General features: G+C 43.8%; 1 protein-coding gene across 1 annotated transcript; it reads left to right on the top strand.

Annotated features, from left to right (window-relative positions):
• The first annotated feature begins 359 nt into the window (after positions 1-359).
• On the top strand, positions 360-4,517 carry LOC123452364. The gene is made up of 9 exons (XM_045129015.1): positions 360-669; positions 1,863-1,977; positions 2,076-2,182; positions 2,623-2,748; positions 2,860-2,980; positions 3,086-3,170; positions 3,287-3,400; positions 3,493-3,532; positions 3,801-4,517. The coding sequence occupies exons 1-9, from the start codon at positions 475-477 to the stop codon at positions 3,951-3,953; spliced, it is 1,056 nt and encodes a 351-aa protein (XP_044984950.1). The 5' UTR covers positions 360-474; the 3' UTR covers positions 3,954-4,517.
• The last annotated feature ends 15,338 nt before the right edge of the window (positions 4,518-19,855 follow it).

The following is a 19,855-nucleotide window of genomic DNA, read 5'->3' as shown; positions in this document are numbered from 1 at the left end:
TTAAAAAAAATATTTAATCTATACTACGAGTTTAATGTCATAAACAGTAAGGGCTTTTTTGTAAAATCACCTCGGTGGGTTTTCCGACGGAAGCGATAACCTTTTTATTATTAAAAAAAATTAGGTAAAGATAATGGAAAGGGGAAGCCCGGTTCAAAAAAAAAACTGAGAGGGCAATATGTTTTTTTTAGATCGTAGAGAGAGACTAGACGCGGACGGATCGCGGGATTCGCATTCGCGCGAAACACAGCGGGCCGACACGACGACCGACGGCCCACGAAGCACCATCATCGCCAGGCCCAACGAGACCGGTTCCTCGGGCCCGCCAAAGAGCCTCGTCGAGTCTTCCGATGCGGCGGTCGCGTCAACAAACCAAACAAATCTCCTCCTCCTCCCCCTGAAATTCCCCAGACAAGTCTCCCTCCGAAGTCTCCAAAGTCGCCGTCGCCGACGGCCACCAGCAGCGCGGCCGAGATGGGAGGCGGGGACGCGGGCCCGGAGGTGGCGGCGGCGGAGCAGGAGGCCAAGCGGGCGGCGGCGGCGGCCTACGACTACGAGGCCGACCCGCGCTGGGCCGACTACTGGTCCAACGTCCTCGTCCCGCCGCACCTCGCCGCCCGCCCCGACGTCCTCGCCCACTTCCGCCGCAAGTTCTACCAGCGCTTCATCGTGAGCACCCCCACCCATCCACCCCCCTCGCTCCGATTCGTTGGTTGCTAGTACTAGGCCGAATCTGCCGCTGCTGCCCTTCCGTGCCGCGGCTTGCTGGATCGCGGCGGCCTCGTCGGGTTGCTTCGCGGTAGCCTGCCTGCTCAGTAGTTGGTGGCGATCCGTTCGTGCTCGACTGTCTTCAACCGCTGCTTAGATTACTACAGGGGGATATGCTGTAGCTCCACCTTGAGATCCGGCTGCTCGCTTTGGTGCTGAATTGCGCGGTAGCTGCCTGAATTGGACTACTCCAGGCTGTATTCACTCACAATCTGCAGGCGTTTCTTGTTTTGCCTTTTCGGAGCAGGCTAGTTAGCGTTTTCAACTGCTGCTACTTGCTACCTGATTGATTAGCTAGGGGGAGGTTTGCTGCCGCTTGTTGCTAGGAGTACAATAGAAACCACGGGTGTTCTCCCGATCGACTGCTTGCTGCATCTCGAGCTTCAGCTCCAGATAAGCATGTTATTTTTTTCTCCAACATGGAGGGCACCTGATTACTTTGCTTGAACGAACAAACCAGCTGTTTGGCAGATATAGACATATCCTTTTTACTGCCTCTCTGTCTGTGGGGTCAGGATTTTTCACTCCATCTCGGAAGTCGCAGAGTCTAGAAAATGGCAAACACAGTTATCCACTCGAATCTGGCCATTTCTGAATTCCCCTGTGAGTTTGAATCATATCCTGCAAAGGGTGGTCATGTGTCTAACTAAAGCTGGTCGGTTTGCTTCCTTGGCTTGATAAGATCGTGACTTGTGGGTCAGTGATTGCGAAGGCTTCCTTGTCATAAGTCTGCAAGTGTTGTTTCTAACTCCTACTTATTGTCCGATTAATGAGATGGGGGTGCGGTAACTTGATAACACAACCCTCTGGTGCTCTCTGTTGCTGCATCTTGAGGTCAAGCTCGTTCAAACCTGTTTAATTTCGTCAGCAGGGAAACCTTAGTTAAATTGCTCCAACAAACCATCTGCTAAGTGGATGGACATGTTTCTTCCACTGTGCAGGGGGAGTTAGTTTTACTCTGTCAAAATTTTTAGAAATTGAAGAACAGAAGTTTGCCACTTGAATTGGATTGTTTCTTAATTACCGCTATGAGTCACATCCTGCAAAGCATCATAATATCTAAATCTGTTTGGTTTGCTTTCTTGACTTGATAGGATCGTGATTTGGTGGTCGAGCCTATGTCAACCACTGGTTCCACTCAGCCGAGCAGGCCAGACATAAGGTCTTCACCTTCAGCATCCAGTGAGAATGTCAGGGCTCGCAATTCAGGTAAAACATACTGCACTTTTACTAGCCATATAAGATCCAACGATTTCATGGACTGTGTTTGACACCTGACTTCATACATATCAATATCATGTGTGTAGGTTCTAGTTCCAGATCAGCTGCCCCGCCACCAGCAGCACCACAAGCAGGGGCTGCAAATCCTTTACGTTTCGATGCACGGACTATACATTTCTCTGTAAATGCCTGGGTAAGGAAGAAGACACCTTTCTCTTTACTGTATGAATGCGTAATTGTGTAATATTTGCTGAAAGGAGCAAATTCATTGGTTCTGATTGCTCCTACAATTACGGCGGTCCTTGTGGACAGCCTAGTTTGCTCCTACAATTACGGCGGTCCTTGTGGACAGCCTAGTTTGCTCCTACAATTACGGCGGTCCTTGTGGACAGCCTAGTTTGCTCCTACAATTACGGCGATCCTTGCAGACAACCTGACATGGCATCTCCCTTTTTAGTCTTCTCCTTATCAACACCTTCATTCTGCATTGGAAAATCATCTCTTATATATAAATGCTATCACAATGGTTTCGTTACATCACTTGTGCATGTTACCCTTGTTCTTACCTTTATCTCTTGCTTGTTGGTGCACTGTAGTTGAACATGACATGCTCAAACTTTTCCATCTGATCAGGTACTGGTTGTTGCTGGTCTGGGAATGCTTCCGATCTTGCCAAAACATCTCGCAGACAGAGCTTGCAAGCTTTCGTTGCTGGGAACAGTCCTCTCCTCAGGATACTCTTTATACAGTACTTATGGGGTAAAATACCTTCCTACCTGAACCTTGAATGGTCCATCCTATTTTTGTTGTGTTTCTCGCCCTGATGACCCAGTTGATCTAATTCACCTTTTTTTCCTGTTGTGCATGAAGAAACCAAGAGAATTGAACATGCCTGCAATTCAGGGTTGGTTGCAGTCAGTACTTGGAGCCAAGGATTTTATCCATTTAATGTTCTCTCTGTTGCTCGTCACATCTCAGCTGCACTTAAAGAGTAATATATAGCTTTTCTCTTGCAAGTTCATGATTCTGATATCTGTTTTCCGATACTTCCATATATATGTTTTACAAGTTCTGATCTTCTTTTTTTATTTCACAGTTGCTGCCCTACCTGTGTTCTGCTGGGCGCTTGATCATGTTGCCAGATTCCTAAGGCGTAACTTTTCCCGCTCGTCTTTCTACAGGTAGTTATCTGTCGAACTATCTCTGAATTTCATTTGTGTAGTTTGCGGCGCAACCAGTCTCCACTGCCCTGTAGTTATCTGTCGAATTATCTCTGAATTTCTGTTATGTTGTTTAGGGGATACTTGGAAGAGCCTTGCCTTTGGGTGGAGACAAACAACACCACGCTCAGCCTTCTTAGCTCAAATGCCGAACTTGCCTTGGGGTTTCTTCTGATCATATCGCTGTTCTCGTATGTTGATCTGATTTCCCTTGGAATCATGGAGACTTTATTTCATCTTAGTTAATGCATCTTATGACTTACAACACCTTGTTATCTTGCAGGTGGCGGCGCAACTTCATACAGACATTCATGTACTGGAACGTAAGTTATCTTCTGCACATCTGATCTTTATACATGTTCTTACTGCTTCCATGCATTCACTACATAGCTGGGGAATAACATGAGGCACAATTTGATGTGTTTTGCGGCATGTTTCAAGCCATTGCTGAGTGTACACCTAACAACCATCAATCTTCAGCTAGCGGCACTTCCTTTAGCAGCTGCAACTTTGTTATGCCGATAGTTGCTTTTCCAATGCATCGTCACTTACTGGTCGTTTTTCCTGGCTTGCTCGTCTGTTATTATTCAGGTGCTGAAGATGATGTACCGCGCGCCTGTGACATCCAGCTACCACCAGAGCGCGTGGGCGAAGATCGGGCGGACCGTCAACCCGTACATCGACCGCTACGCTCCGTTCCTCCAGACGCCCATCTCTATGGTCCAGCGGTGGTGGCTCAGGTAGCGAGACGCGGAGGAAGAAATCGAGATCTAGTGCACGAGGCCTTTGGCGGAATGGAGAAAAAACATATCTACTACTACTAAGTACTAACTAGCATCGACCTTCCCTGGTGATTTGAAACTATTACGCTCGAAAGTGAGGACCTGAAACCATGACATGTACGTGGTTGTGTGCTTTATTCCCATGTTGGACTGGTAGGCTTGACAATGAGATGGTTTGTCGACTTCGGCAGGTGGATGCATCTCAGTACCTCTGCCGTGCCAAGCTTTTGTCTGGTGGATGCATCTCAGTACCTCTGCCGTGCCAAGCTTTCGGAAGGTGCCTTGGAGTAGCTTGAACTCGAATCACGGTGTGAGCTGTCACAGTGAAGTCCCTGATTTGTGCCGAGTAGTTTTGCCTTATAATGGTTTAGTTCCCTGTATCATCCATGGTTATTTGGTGTAGTTTGTGTGTGTGGTTCCGTATCATCACTGGTAGAATTATCTACTCCCTTTGTTCACTTTTATTATAAGTCTTTGTAGACATTTCAGACATATTGCAAAATAGTTCAATTTCAGTTGTGTGAAAGCGCTTTTAAAAGTGAACGGAGGGAGTAGCCAAACCACCAAGTTACAAAAACAAAGACTATTACTCCCTCCTATCCATATTACTTGTCCGACTTGTTTTAGATTAGTCTAGTCTGTCTATAAACGTACGTAGGTAATATGGATTGGAGGGAGTATGAATTTGTTGAGATGAAGTAGCGGCCTAGCACTGGGCTTGCATAAGGGCATCCATTAAAACAGATGTAGTATGTGAGCTAACAAGTTGTCGGTTGGGAAATTCATGAATCTGGATTCGACGAACAAGCAAGCGATTGGTTTCGTTTCATAAATTCATCCGCCCATGCTGCTCCTTGGAAGAGCGGCTGGGTGTGCCCACGCACGCAAAGCAGTCTCATTCTTACGGTCCACCGAGATGTGCCGTTCGTCTCCACAGTTATAGCAGCATTCGATGAGCGTGAGGTGGGGAGGACGTTGGGCCTCCGCCTAGGAGTCCTGCCTTTCGTGCCGCCCGCGCACCCCCAACAGTCTGTCACGGCGCCGAGTAGATGACGGCTGGCCCATCCCCCTGGACGATTGGGCCGAACGCAGTGCTGACCACCAGCGGCATGACGATGGACTGAAGGGCGGGGTGGGGCGGCATGTGGAAACCCGACGAAGAAGAGGAAACCTGCGACACCATGAGGGCTTGTTCGGTTTATCCCTTCCACGAGGGGATTGGAGAGGATTTGAGAAGATTGATGTGGAATTTGACTTATAGGGATTTAATCCCTCTCAATCACCTCCAAACCCCTTCCAATCTGAAGGAACCGAACAAGGCCTGAGAGGGGAGAGCGGGGTGGGCGTCAGCGGGGTTTGGTGGCCGACGAGGCCGGAGTGGACGACGTGTGTGTATGTAGTTGTGCACATAACACTTACGGAAAACTAAATTTGAAATCCATATATAAATATAAACAGCATAAGCAGCCATGAACGAAAATTCAGACAAACAAAGATACTTTATTTTTATTAAACATCAGACATAATAGAACTGTTTATTCATATACTTCTCGTATTATTTTTTACACATATATTATAGGTACACATGCAAATAGGGAAGACATACTATCTATTAGTAATAGAGAAGTGATTTGAAGGTCATGTTCTTGTGGGAAGTCGCAGCTCTCAACCATGGATACACTTTCATTTATTCAACCACCCATCGCGGGGTGCGGCGGCGGTGGGGCAAGTGCGCGGCGAGGAGCGGCGACATTAGGGCAGGGCGCGCGCGCGTTGGGGAAGGGCGCGACAAGGGCGTCAGCGAGGGGCAAGGCGTCGCTGCAGCCTCGCGGCGTTGGGGCAGAGATCAGAAGGAAGAAGAAAGTTTGGGAAAAAAAAATCTAAGTCCTGCTTATATACCCATCCTTTAGTCCAGGTTGGTGGCTCAGACCGGGACTAAAGCCCCCCCTTTAGTCCTGGCCCGAGCCACCAACCGGGACTAAAGGGCCTTTAGTCCTGGTTGGTAGCTCAGACCGGGACTAAAGGGGATCCTTTAGTCGCAATTGGAGCCATCAACTGGTACTAAAGGTCTGGTGCTGGCATGGATGAGGTGCGATGTAAGTTTAGTCCGACCTCGCCAAGCGAGAGCCGCTCGCAGCGGTTTATAAGCCCTGTTGCGACTACTGTCCCAAGCTCCTTTCTAAAGCATGCAGTAAATGCCTAACGTTCCTCTCTGCCCAATGGGCCCTACTTGCCCTATGGGCCTGCATCCTGACCCATATATAGTTGGGTTTGTAGTCGTATGCAGGCCGTGGTGGCCTAAGCAGGCGTGATTGTTTTTATTTTTTATGTTATTTTTGCATATGTTATGTCAATTTTTTGACCTTCTTCAAATCACATCCTATTTTTTATACATACCCACTTATGTTATATTTTGCATATATTATGTCAACCTTTTGACCTTCTTCGAATCACATCCTACTTTTTAATACATACTCACTTATGTTTTTATTTAATTCTTTTTGCTACTAAAGTTTCTAATCAAAAATACTTTATGAAAATTGAGAAGCACTATAAATGAACTCTAAAAGGGTTAAAACTTGGCATGATATCATAAATTCACCCACATATCATGTGCTAAAATGTTGAGAGGGTTACGACAAAAACTGGATGCACTTTATCTAAAAACTGGACAATCTCTTTCGAAGTATCAGGGTTTCGTACGAAAACCCATCTATTACAAAGGGATTTCATTTTTAACTCCAGATTTTTGTGCGTTCAATATGCATCATTCAAAGCTACATCATCAATTTTCAACTCTTTTCTGACTTCATTTGCTATTTTTTCATGCATTTAATGATTTTTTGAGCTAAATGACCATGAAATTGAAAAGCACTACAAATGAACTCTGAAAAGGTTGAAACTAGGCATGATATCATAATTTCAACCACATAACATGTGCTAAAAAGTTGAGAGGGTTACGGAAAAAACTGGATGCACTTCGTGTATAAACTCGACAATCTCTTTCATACTATCAAGGTTTTGGATGAAAACTCATCTATTACAAGGGATTTCATTTTCTTAACTTATTTTAATTTCAGACTTTTTGTGCGCTCGATATGCGCCATTCAAAGCCACATCAACAAATTTTCAGCCCTTTTCTGACTTCATTTGCTATTTTTCATCATTTAATGATTTTTTGAGCTAAATGACCATGAAATTGAAAAGCACTAGAAATGAACTCTAAAAAGGTTGAAACTTGGCATGTCATCATAATTTCAACCACATAGCATGTGCTAAAAAGTTGAGAGGGTTGTGAAAAAATTTGGATGCTCTTCGTGTACAAACTCTACAATCTCTTTCGAACTCATATATTACAAAGATATTTCATTTTATAATTTATTTTAAGTCCAAACTTCTTGTGTGTTCAATATGCACTATTCAAAGCCACATGATCAATTTTCAACCCTTTTCTGACTTCATTTGCTATTTTTCATGCATTTAATGATTTTCTTGAGCTAAATGACCCCGAAATTGAAAAGCACTACAAATGAACTCTGAGAAGGTCGAAACTTTGCATGGTATCATAATTTCTCCCACATAGCATGTGGTAAAAAGTTGAGAGGATTACAGGAAAAACTGGATGCACTTCGTGTACAGACTAGACAATATCTTTCAAAGTATCATGGTTTCAGACGAAAACTCAAAATAGCTGTGGAGCATAACTATGTCTTTCAACCCAGAACCAAAGGTGCAAAATATTCAATTATCTCGTATATGTCGAACAGTTACTTGAACAATCGTACCATCTGATATGTTGTCTTCACTAGAGAGAAAGTCTTCACTTTTTCTTCACGTGTGTCCCTGGCATATTGCGTCGTAACCATGAATAATCTTCATCATTTAACATGATGCTTGGGTCAGTCTTCACTGTGAAAGGACGAATTTCATGAAACTTTTCATAATATTCTGACATGTCTGTCTTGCCTTCCACTCACACGATGTTTCTTTTCCATGAAAGAACTATGCGGCGCTTTGGATCATCGTATAATGTATTCACTTCCTTATCTTTTCTTTTTATCGGTTTGGTAGACATGTCCTTCATATAGAAAACCTGTCCCACATTATTGGCTAGGACGAATGGTTCGCCTATGTATCCAAGATTGTTGAGATCCACTGTTATCATTCCATACTGCGGGTCTACCTGTACCCCGCTTCCTGTCAGATTGATCCATTTGCACCGAAACAAAGGGACCTTAAATTCACATCCATAGTCCAATTCCCATATCTCCTCTATGTAACCATAATAAGTGTCCTTTGCCCTATTGGTGTTTGCTGCATCAAAGCGGACAACACTCTTTTGGTTGGTGTTCTTTTTATCTTGGGCGATCGTGTAAAATATATTTTTATTTATCTCGTACACTTGGTAAGTTAATACAGTCGAAGATGATATCCTGGACAACAAGTACAGCTCATCTCCAACAATGTTTGTGCATGAGATGTGTTTGCAACCAACCGCCGGAAGTCCCGATGTGTTCACCTATAATGAAGTCGTCATACTACTCCAGGTGTTTGGTGCGTAGAATATTCTTATGTTCATTGATAGACGGGGCCATCAAGGTAGAATTCTGTAGAACTGTGTAGTGTTCTTGCGCCCAAGAATGCCCGTCCCTACATATTATCGAATCCGCTTCTAGCGTGCCTTTTCCACTCAGTCTCTTCTCATACCACGATTGAGGGACACAAATCAGCTTAACTTCAGGAATAAAGTCAACACAAAACCCATTGACCTCCTCTGTTTCATGACCCTTGGAGATGCTTCCTTCTAGCCTAGCACAGTTACAACTCCCATGAACTTCTCAAAAGGAAACATATTGTGTAGAAATATAGGACCCAGAATGGCAATCTCGTCGACTAGATGAACTAGGACGTGCGTTATAATATTGAAGAAGGATGGTGGGAACACCAACTCGAAACTAACAAGACATTGGACCAAATCACTCTCTAACCTTTATAGGATTTCTGGATCGATTACTTTATGAGAAATTGCATCGAAGAATGCACATAGCTTCACAATGGCTAATCAAACATTTTCTGGTAGAAGCCCCCTCAATGCATCCGAAAGGAGTTGCGTCATAATCACATGGCAGTCATGAGACTTTAGGTTCTAGATTTTTTCTCTGCCATATTTATTATGCCCTTTAAATTTGACGAGAAGCCAGACGGGGCCTTGATATTGAGAAGGCATTCAAAAAATATTTCCTTCTTTTCTTTGGTAAGTGCATAGCTGGTACGACCTTGATACTACTTTGGATGCATGCCGTATTTTTCGTCCACACATTGCTAGTCCTCCCGTGCCTCCGGTGTACGTATATTTTGTCTTCCCATACACGCCCAAGAAGCCCAGCAGGTTCACACAAACATTCTTCGCCACATGCATCACGTCGATTGCAGAGCGGACCTCTAGGTCTTTCCAATAGGGTAGGTACCAAAATATAGATTTCTTCTTCCGCATGGGTGCGTGTCCCCCAACGTCATTTGGAACAGATTGTCTGCTAGGCCCCTTTCCAAAGATTACTTGTAAATCATTGACCATATCAAGTATATCATCACCAGTACGGAGGACAGGTTTCTTCTGGTGATCTGTCTCACCTTTGAAATGCTTGCCTTTCTTTCTTAAGGCATGCTTGGTCGGAAGAAATTGACGATGTCCGAGGCACACATTCTTCTTGCATTTTTCCAAATACATACTTTATGTCGCATCTAAACAGCGCGTGCATGCATTGTATCTCTTGTTTGTATGTCCTGAAAGGTTACTAAGAGCAGGCCAATTATTGATGGTTACAAACAGCAACACTCGTAGGTCAAACAGCAACACCTTTTTATCCCACAGATGTAAAAGTTCTTTAATTAATGGCTTTGATACACATCAATGTCATTGCTGGGTTGCTTAAGGCCTTAGATGAGCACCGACATCATAATGAACTTCCGTTTCATGCACAACCAAGGAGGAAGGTTATAGATACATAGAGTCATAGGCCAGGTGCTACGATGGCACTTAAACAAAACGACACGTTCCTTGCGTCACCTGCAATGTCCCGCCACTTTCTCTCGATTTTTCCCCACTCTGACCCGTCAGTGGGTAGTCTCAACATGCTGTCTTTCTTACGGTCTTCTTTGTGCCATCTCAACAACTTAGCATGCTCTTTGTTTCTGAACAAATGTTTCAACCGTGAAATTATAGGAGCATACCACATCACCTTGGCAGGAACCCTCTTCCTGGGGCGCTCTCCCTCAACATCACAAGGGTCATCTCGTCTAATCTTATACCGCAATGCACCACATACCGAGCATGCATTCAAACTCTCTTACTCCTCACCATGGTAGAGGATGCACTCATTAGGACATGCATGTATCTTCAACACCAGAAATCCTAGAGGGCATAGAACCTTCTTTGCTTCATACGTAGTGTCAGTCAATCCGTTATCCTTTGGAAGATTCTTCTTCATTATTTTCGATAGAGAACCAAATCCATTGTCAGATACATTATTATTTGCCTTCCATTACATCAATTCTAGTGTGATACCGAGCTTTGTGTTGCCATCTCCGCAATTTGGGTACAACCATTTCTTGTGATCCTCTAACATGCGATTAAACATTAACTTCTCTCTTTCAGTTTCGCATCCTCTCCGTGCATCAAGAATAACCCGACGAAGATCATCATCGGGCACATTTGCTGCCTCTTGATCTTTGATCGCGCAATCTCTGGCGTTAACTAGACGAATGCTTATAACAACAAACTTTCTCCTGCAACGGCACCAGAAGAATGCTGATAGCACTCCCCGACAATGAAACTAGAAGAACGTTGTTGAAGGCCCACCAGCACGTGGGTTCGCACCAGTTTTCGAGGGTAGAGTATTCGACCCAATTTGTTGGTAAGCCTCAGGAGGTGAGAGTATACTCTCAAGTATTAGCAGCTGAATTTGTCGGATTCAACCACACCTGAAAGATTAGTATCTGCAAGCACAATAGTAACAGCAAAGTAATATGATAACAACGGTGTGAGAAACGATCTGTTGACGGCAGACTATTCCTAACGATTGTATCAATGGCGCTTCCGTTGCCGCGTTGACGGAAGTTGTCAATTCCCGTCAACGGTCTGGCGAATCAACAGTGTAGCACGTAGTAGCAGTGTAACGAGCAATAGCAGTGGCAAGGAACAACAGTAGTGACAGCAGTAGCAAGTAGCAACAGTAGCAAGCTACAGTATTAGCAACAGTAGTAGCAGCAGCAGCAGAGCAAAACAAGTGACAACAGTAGCAACAGTAGTGGCAGCAGCAGAGAAAGACAAGTATCAATAGTAGTAGCAGTAGTAGCAGCAACACAACAAGACAAGTAACAACAGTAGCAGCAGTAGTAGCAGCAGCAGAGCAAGACTTGTAACAACAGTAGTAGGACAAACTCGTAGGCAATGGTCGGTGATTTGTTTGGATGATATTCATCATGCAACAACTATAACACGGAGAGATATGTGGCTAGCTCCCGTTTGTCAATGTGATGTAGGCATGCATTCCGTGTGTCGTCATACGTGCTTAGGGAAAATAACTTGCATGCCATCTATTGTCCATCCCTCCCGTGGCAGCGGGGTCCAAAAGGAAACTATGGGATATTAACGTTCTCCTTTTAATAAAGAACCGGATCAACGCATTAGCACTTTGTGAACATATGAACTCCTCAAACTATGGTCATCACCGGGAGTGGTTCTGGTTATTGTCACTCTGGGGTTGCTGGATCATAACACATAGTAGGTAACTACAACTTGCAAGATCGGATCTAAAACAAACATATATTGGTGACAACATAATAATTTCAGATCTGAAATCATGGCACTCGGGCCCTAGTGACAAGCATTAAGCATGGCAAAGTAGTAGCAACATCAATCTCAGAACATAGTGGGTACTAGGGATCAATCCCCATCAAAACCAACTCGATTACATGACAGATCTCATACTACTCATCACCGCCCAACGAGCCTACAAATAGATTACTCATGAACGACGAAGAGCTTCATGGAATTGGAGAGGGAAAAAGGTTGATGATGACGATGGCGACGATTTCCCCTCTCCGGAGCCCAAGACGGACTCCAGATCCGCCCTCCACATGAAGAACGGGTGGTGGCGGCGCCTCCGTATCAAAAACGCGACGAAAACTTCTGTTTTTATTTTTTCTGGGACGAAAGGAAACTTATAGAGCTGGAGTTGGGGGCGGCAGGTGCCTATGGGCCCCACAAGCCTGCCCACCGCCACCAGGGGGGTGGTGGCGGAGCAGGGGCTTGTGGTCCACTGGCCCACCCCCTGAGGTGGAGCTTGGCGTAGATATTTTTGATATTTTCCAAAACTGCTCCCCGTAAATTTTCAGGACGTTTGGAGAACTTTGATTTCTGCACAAAAATAACACCAAAGCAATTCTGCTGAAAACAACGCCAATCCAGGTTAGTTCCATTCAAATCATGCAAATTATAGTCCAAAACAAGGGCAAAAGAGTTTGGAAAAGTAGATACGTTGGAGACGTATCAACTCCCCCAAGCTTAAAACCTTGCTTGTCCTCAAGCAACTCAGTTGCCAAACCGAGAGAGAAAGAAAAATGTTGACAAACTTTGTTTGATCTTGTTGTTGCAACTATGTCTAACTCATAACCAGAATTTCAGCAAGATCACAAGTTAACTACATAAGCAAATGACACCAAGGTCTCACGGTAAACTAATATCAATGGCATAATCAGCTAACGAGCAAATAATAATGAGTTTCAAATACCAACACTTCAATCAAAACAAGCATGAAGCAATATGAATAGGTGGTATCTCGCTAGCTATTTCTGAGACCGCAAAACATAAATGCACAACACGTTCAAAGATCAAGGGCTGACTAAACATTGTAATTCATAGCAACGAAGATCCAGTCATAGTCATACTCAATATCAATCAAAAGCAAAGCATAAAAATGACAGATGTGCTCTCTAATTGGTGCTTATATAAGAGGAGGATGACTCGACAGGAAAATAAATAGACAGACCCTTCATAGAGGGAAGCATTAATTTGCAGAGGTGCCAGAGCTCAAGCTTTGAAAACAAAGATAATAATTTTGGGTGGCATGCTTTCATTGTCAACGCAATGACCAAGATTTCTCAATATCTTCCATGCTACTCATGCTATAGGCGGTTCCCAAACAGAAAAGTAAAGTTTTAACTCCCCCACCACCAATCAATCACACTCCACGGCTAGCCGAATCCTCGGGTACTGTTCATACTAACATCAATCCGGGGGGAGTCTTGTTTTACAGTTATGTTTTCGATTTAAGCATGGAACTGGGCATCCCAAATACCGTCCCCTTTCTCGTGAATGACTGTGAATAAACACATGTCGAGGATAACACTCCTAGCATGGAAGATACCAATAGCCTTCTGTCACCACATGAGCGGTTCGTGCATGAAAACAGATTTATTTCTTGAAGGTTTAGAGAGTGGCACATGCAAATTTACTTGGAATGGCAGGTAGATACCGCAAATAGGTAGGTATGGTGGACTCTCATGGAAAAACTTTTGGGTTTATGGGAGTGGATGCACAACCAGTATTCCCGCTTAGTACAAGTGAAGGCTAGCAAAAGACTGGGAAGCGACCAACTAGAGAACAACAACGGTCATCAAGATGCAATGAGTTTGACTAACATTGAATGCAAGCATGAACAAGATATAAATCACCATGAACACGAACATCATAGAGGCTATGTTGATTTTGTTTCAACTACATGCATGAACATGCGCCAAGTCAAGCCACTTGAAACATTCAAAGGAGAATACCATCCTATCATACTACATCATAGTCATCTCAAAATCTATGTTGGCAATCAAGACAAACCATTATAAGCTCTCAGCTAAATAAGCATGGCATCAGAAACTATGATCTCTAAGTTGTCATTGCAAACATGGTTCTCTCACAACAAAGCTAAATCTGGGTCGACAAGCTAGTCATATTTACAAAAACAAAATAGATAGAGTTCATACCAACTTTTCAGTCTCAGTCACTTCATCATATATCATCATTGTTGCCTTTCATTTGCACAATCGAACGATGAAAACGATAATAAGCGCATTGGACTAAGCTGAATCTATAGGCAAACACAAAGGAGAAGACAAAATAATATGGCTCTTTGAAAGCTAAACAGGTAAGCACGCAAGAACCAATAAACATTGTAACCAATATCTTCTACCTTGACACAAAGAAAAAGAAAACTATTTACATGGGAAAACTCCCAACAAGCAAAAGAAGAAAGAAAAATCTTTTTGGGTTTTCTCAAAAGGATACAAAACAAGAAAACAAGAAAACGAAAAGAAACTAGCATGGATAATACAGTGGCAAAGTGTAAACACCGGCTAACAAAGTGAAAGCATAAGCATGAATGTAAAGTCGGTGAGAACACGTACTCCCTCAAGCTTAGGCTTTTGGTCTAGCTTGTTCTACTTCCATGGATGATCCTGGCGAAACCCAAAGTCATAATGGGTGTTATACGGGAGTGCTGCAGCCACTGCCTGAATAGCTGCCTCACGAAGTCGAGCAGCAGTCGCCTCCCTCTCATACTCCTCTGCCTCTCCTATGGTTATGTAGTATCTTCGTTTAACCTGAAAGTCAAAGAAAGCAGGAGCAGGAAGGGTAATATGGAAAACATGCTGCCGGTTAAATATCAAGCGGTATAGGAGGGATCCATGATCTCTCTCAAGGAACTGGTAGCGTGTTAGAGCGACACGATCAAGGTAGGCTATACGGAGAGGAGGGTCTTCTGGATGGATGGATACTCCAAGAAAATTTGCTAAGCGTGTAGCACAAACTCCACCAAAGAAATCCCTCTCACTGGCATTTTTATTCAGTCTCCTTGCTATAATAGCTCCCATATTGAAGCTCCTGTCACCTGTTATTGCGCTCTTAAGGATACTAAGGTCGGAAGCGCATAGGTGACAATGTGCACCCTTGCCGTTAATGCACCTGCCTATGAAGAGGGCAAGGTAGTGCAAGACAGGGAAATGGATGCTTCCTATGGTGGCTTGCGTGATATCTCTGGTTTCTCCAACACTTATACTGGAGACAAAGTCTCTGACCGAAGACTTAGGAGGATCATTAACACTACCTGCATCGGGTATCTTGCAAATCCTATTGAAATCCTCCAGACCCACGGTATAGGATTTATCGTACAGATCAAACAGTATGGATGATTCACGACCAACTAAAAATTTAAATCTACGCACGAAAGAGGCAGTGAGCATAGCATACTGTTCACATTTATCTGAGAGGAATTCTTCTAACCCGGCATTGCGGACAAGTGCATCAAACTCATCCTTGAAGCCTGCTTCGATCATGAACTCATCGGAAGGCCATTCACATGGTTGCACGGGTGCGTCCCTTAGTTGAAAAGGTTCGGGCTCCCGAAAGGAGAGACGAGGACCCTTCTTACTTGAGGAACCACCATGAAACTTCCTCCTCAACATAATTTCCTTTTGCTGAAATTTTTGAAGTTCAAGAGAAAAGTGAATGAGGACAAACCATACCTTGTAGCAACTACTCCTACTAGTGCCTAGAGACCGTATCACGCGCTAAAACTACTTGGGACCAGCTAAAATCAACTTTTATAGCTCAAGAACAGGGTCACCAAGGCAACAAGAATTCGCGAAGGATAAATCACTAGAGCAAAAACTAATTGGACCAATGGAGGAGTCACTTACCAAGGAGTAATTTCCCCAAAACGGTTCGGAGAATGGTGCTTTGAGAAAGGAGATCGAAAATCACAGCCAAATGAGCAAGAACACGGGTTTGAGCTGCGAAACAATTTTTTCTGGAGGTGGAAGAAGAGGCTAAGAGCTGGAATAAGTGGAGGGGGTGCATGTGGGACCCACAAGCTTGCACCCCGCCACCAGGGGGGTAGGTGGCGGTGGGGGGGGGGGGCTTGTGACCCACTCGTCAGGGCCCCTGACCAGCTCTCAGGCCCAAAAAATTTCAAAAGTTCCAGAAAAAATCATACTAAATTTTCAGGACCATCGGAGAATTTTTATTTTCGAGGTATTTTTCTCCGGGACGCTAAAACAGAAAACAGGAAAAACTAAACTAATTCTATCATTTTTCTTCTAAGCAACAGAAAAGGAAAACTCAAAATAGAGGTATGTGACTCCTTGATTCATCCGTTTCATGGTCATCGAAAGAAATCCGTCAATGGGGTTGATCAAATCCTTATGACAAAACCTTCTCGAATCGCAAGAGAGAACGGAGAATTTTCGAATAGCCACTAAGTCACCTCAATGGGGATATGTATCTCCCCAACAAGCAAATCATACTTCATCTTGACACGAGGAATAGGGCATTCAAAGCTCCCAATGAGAATCGATGAAGTCTTTTCGATACCATTGATGCAATGTACTGGATATTGTTTCTTCGGAAAGCGCACTATGTGCTCATTACCGTTGACGTGGAAAGTGACATTGCCTTTGTTGCAATCTATAACAACCCCTGCAGTGTTTAAAAAGGGTCTTCCGAGGATGATAGCCATGGCATCGTCCTCGGGAATATCCAAGATAACAAAGTCTGTTAAGATAGTGGTACTAGCAACCACGACAGGCACATCCTCGCAAACGCCAATAGGGAAAGCAGTTGATTTGTCGGCCATTTGCAGAGAAATTTCAGTGGGTGTCAACTTATCCAACTCAAGTCTACGATAAAGCGAGGGTGGCATAACACTAACACCCGCTCCAAGGTCACATAAGGCAGTTCTTATGTAGTTTCCTTTAATTGAGCAAGGTATAGTGGGCACTCCGGGATCACCAAGTTTCTTAGGAGTTCCACCTTTGAAAGTGTAATTGGCAAGCATGCTGGAGATCTCAAGATCTGGTATCTTCCGTTTATTAGTCACGATATCTTTCATGTACTTGCCATACAGAGACATCTTGAGCATATCAGTTAACCGCATCTGCAGAAAGACGGGTCTCATCATCTCAACGAAGCGCTCAAAATCCTCATCATCCTTTTTCTTGGATGGCTTAGGAGGAAAGGGCATAGGTCTCTGAACCCATGGCTCTCTTTCTTTACCATGCTTCCTAGCAGTGAAGTCATTCTTGTCGTATCTCTTAGGTTGTGGATTATCAGGATTAACCGTAGGTTCAATCTCCACATCCTCGTCATGGCTAGGTTGAGCATTATTATGAACATCACTGTCCATATTGTCACCAGGTTCATGTTCATCACCTGATTGTGTTTCCGTATCAGACGCAGAAATATCATTAGGTTCTTCAGGTGTGACTGTATTTGGCGAACTGGCATGCAGGTTTCTATCATCCTTCTTCTTCTCCTTAGGATGACTGGGTGTATCAGCATTGATTCCTTGAGAATCTTGATCAATTCTCTTAGGATGACCCTCAGGATACAAAGGTTCCTGAGTCATTTTGCCTCCTCTAGTAATGACTCTGACAGAGTTGTCATTTAATTCATTGAGCAAGTCATTCTGACCTTTAAGTACTTGTTCTACCTGAGTAGTAATCATAGATGCATGTTTACTCATAAGCTTCAGAGCATTGACATTTCTGTCTACACAAGCACTTAAATGGCTAAGCATACGAGTACTTTGTTCCAAATGTCTGCTAACATAATCATTGAAACTCTGTTGTTTGGCAAGAAAGTTGTCAAATTCATCAAAGCATAGGCTAGCAGGTTTATCAAAAGGAATATCACTCTCATAAAACCTACGCAGAGAATTCACTTCCACTACCTGTATCGGGTTATCGAGACCATGGATCTCTTTGATGGGTGGTAGATTTTTGACATCTTCAGCTCTAATGCCTTTCTCTTGCATAGATTTCTTGGCTTCTTGCATATCTCCGGGACTAAGGAATAGAATACCTCTTTTCTTAGGAGTTGGCTTAGGAGGTGGTTCGGGAATAGTCCAAGCATTATCGTTGATCAAGAGGTTATTCAGTAGAGTCTCAGCTTGTTCTACAATTCGTTCTCTAAAAACACAACCGACACAACTATCTAGGTAGTCTCTAGAGGCATCGGTAAGTACGTTATAGAGGATATCAAGTATCTCGTTCTTCTTAAGAGGGTGATCAGGCAAAGCATTCTATAGCTGGACGAGCCTCCCCCAAGCTTGTGGAAGACTCTCTTCTTGGAGTTGAGCAAAGTTGTATATTTCCTGCAAGGCAGCTTGCTTCTTATGGGCAGGGAAATATTTCTCACAGAAGTAATAGACCATCTCCTGGGGACTACGCACACATCCAGGAGCAAGAGAGGTGAACCATACTTTAGCGTTATCCTTTAGAGAGAAAGGAAACAACTTAAGGATATAGTAGTGGCGGATCTTCTCCTCATTAGTGAAAAGGTTGGCTATTTCGGATAGTTTGGCAAGATGGGCTATGACCGTCTCAGACTCATAACCGTGAAAAGGATCAGATTCGACTAGAGAGATTATCTCAGGGTCGACAGAGTATTCATAATCCTTATCGGTGACAAAGATAGGCGAAGTGGCAAACTTCGGGTCATTTTTCATCCTAGCTTCACGAGATTTTTCCTTCCACTTGAGAATTAATTTCTCAGCGTCATAGGCATCCTCACACGCAAGAAAATCCTCAGCTATCTTCCCCTCCATAACGTAACCCTCAGGTATATCAGGCAGTTCATATCTAGGAGAGCTAGATCTAGCAGGAGCAAAAGCAGGTTCTATCTCAATAGTATCGGCAGTATCAGAAGCATCACGAGCATTGGCAGTAACTCTAGCAATATGAGCATCAAGGAGCACTCCTAGTGGAACATCAGGCAAAGGAGTATCTCTAGCAGTATCAAGCATAGCATCATCAGGCAAAATAGCATCTCTAGCATCATCAGGCAAAGCAGTATCAGTCATAGCATCTCTAGCAGTATCAGGCATAGTATCAAGCATAGCATCATCAGGCATAGTATCAAGCATAGAATCATCAGGCATAGTATCAAGCATAGCATCTCTAGCAGTAGTATCACAAGCATCATCAAGCACATACGACATATCAAGATTTCTAGCAGGAGGTGATGTCGCAAACTTACTCATAACCGAAGGTGAATCAAGTGCAGAGCTAGATGGCAATTCCTTACCTCCCCTCGTAGTTGAGGGCAAGACTTTGGTCTTCGGATCCTTCAGATTCTTCATAGTGATCAGCAGATATAAATCCCAAGTGACTGAGAGAATATAGCAATACCTCCCCGACAACGGCGCCAGAAAAATGCTGACCGCGCAATCTCTGGCGTTAACTAGACGAATGCTTATAACAACAAACTTTCTCCTGCAACGGCACCAGAAGAATGCTGATAGCACTCCCCGGCAATGAAACTGGAAGAATGTTGTTGAAGGCGCACCAACGCGTGGGTTCGCAGCAGTTTTCGAGGGTAGAGTATTCAACCCAATTTGTTGATAAGCCTCAGGAAGTGAGAGTATACTCTCAAGTATTAGCAGCTGAATTTGTCGGATTCAACCACACCTGAAAGATTAGTATCTGCAAGCACAATAGTAACAACAAAGTAATATGATAACAATGGTGTCAGAAACGATCTGTTGATGGAAGACTATTCTTAATGATTGTATCAATGGCGCTTCCGTTGCCGCGTTGACGGAAGTTGTCAATTCCCGTCAACGGTCTGGCGAATAAACAGTGTAGCAGGTAGCAGCAGTGTAACGAGCAATAGCAGTGGCAAGGAACAACAATAGTGACATCAGTAGCAAGTAGCAACAATAGCAAGCGACAGTAATAGAAACAGTAGTAGCAGCAGCAGTAGAGCAAAACAAGTGACAACAGTAGCAACAGTAGTGGCAGCAGTAGCAACAGTAG

Source organism: Hordeum vulgare, chromosome 1H (genome assembly GCF_904849725.1).
Source record: "Hordeum vulgare subsp. vulgare chromosome 1H, MorexV3_pseudomolecules_assembly, whole genome shotgun sequence".
NCBI classification, from domain to species: Eukaryota; Viridiplantae; Streptophyta; class Magnoliopsida; order Poales; family Poaceae; genus Hordeum; species Hordeum vulgare.
The sequence above is the reverse complement of the archived record's forward strand: the minus strand, read 5'-3'. Positions and strand labels throughout refer to the sequence as shown.

Bases quoted from the DNA above. Each gene is read 5' to 3' on its own strand.
- LOC123452364 (XM_045129015.1), top strand. From the start codon at position 475: ATGGGAGGCGGGGACGCGGGCCCGGAGGTGGCGGCGGCGGAGCAGGAG. The intron at 2,183-2,622 runs GTAAGGAAGAAG...CCATCTGATCAG, and splicing joins ATTTCTCTGTAAATGCCTGG to GTACTGGTTGTTGCTGGTCT. The intron at 3,171-3,286 runs GTAGTTATCTGT...TATGTTGTTTAG, and splicing joins TCCCGCTCGTCTTTCTACAG to GGGATACTTGGAAGAGCCTT.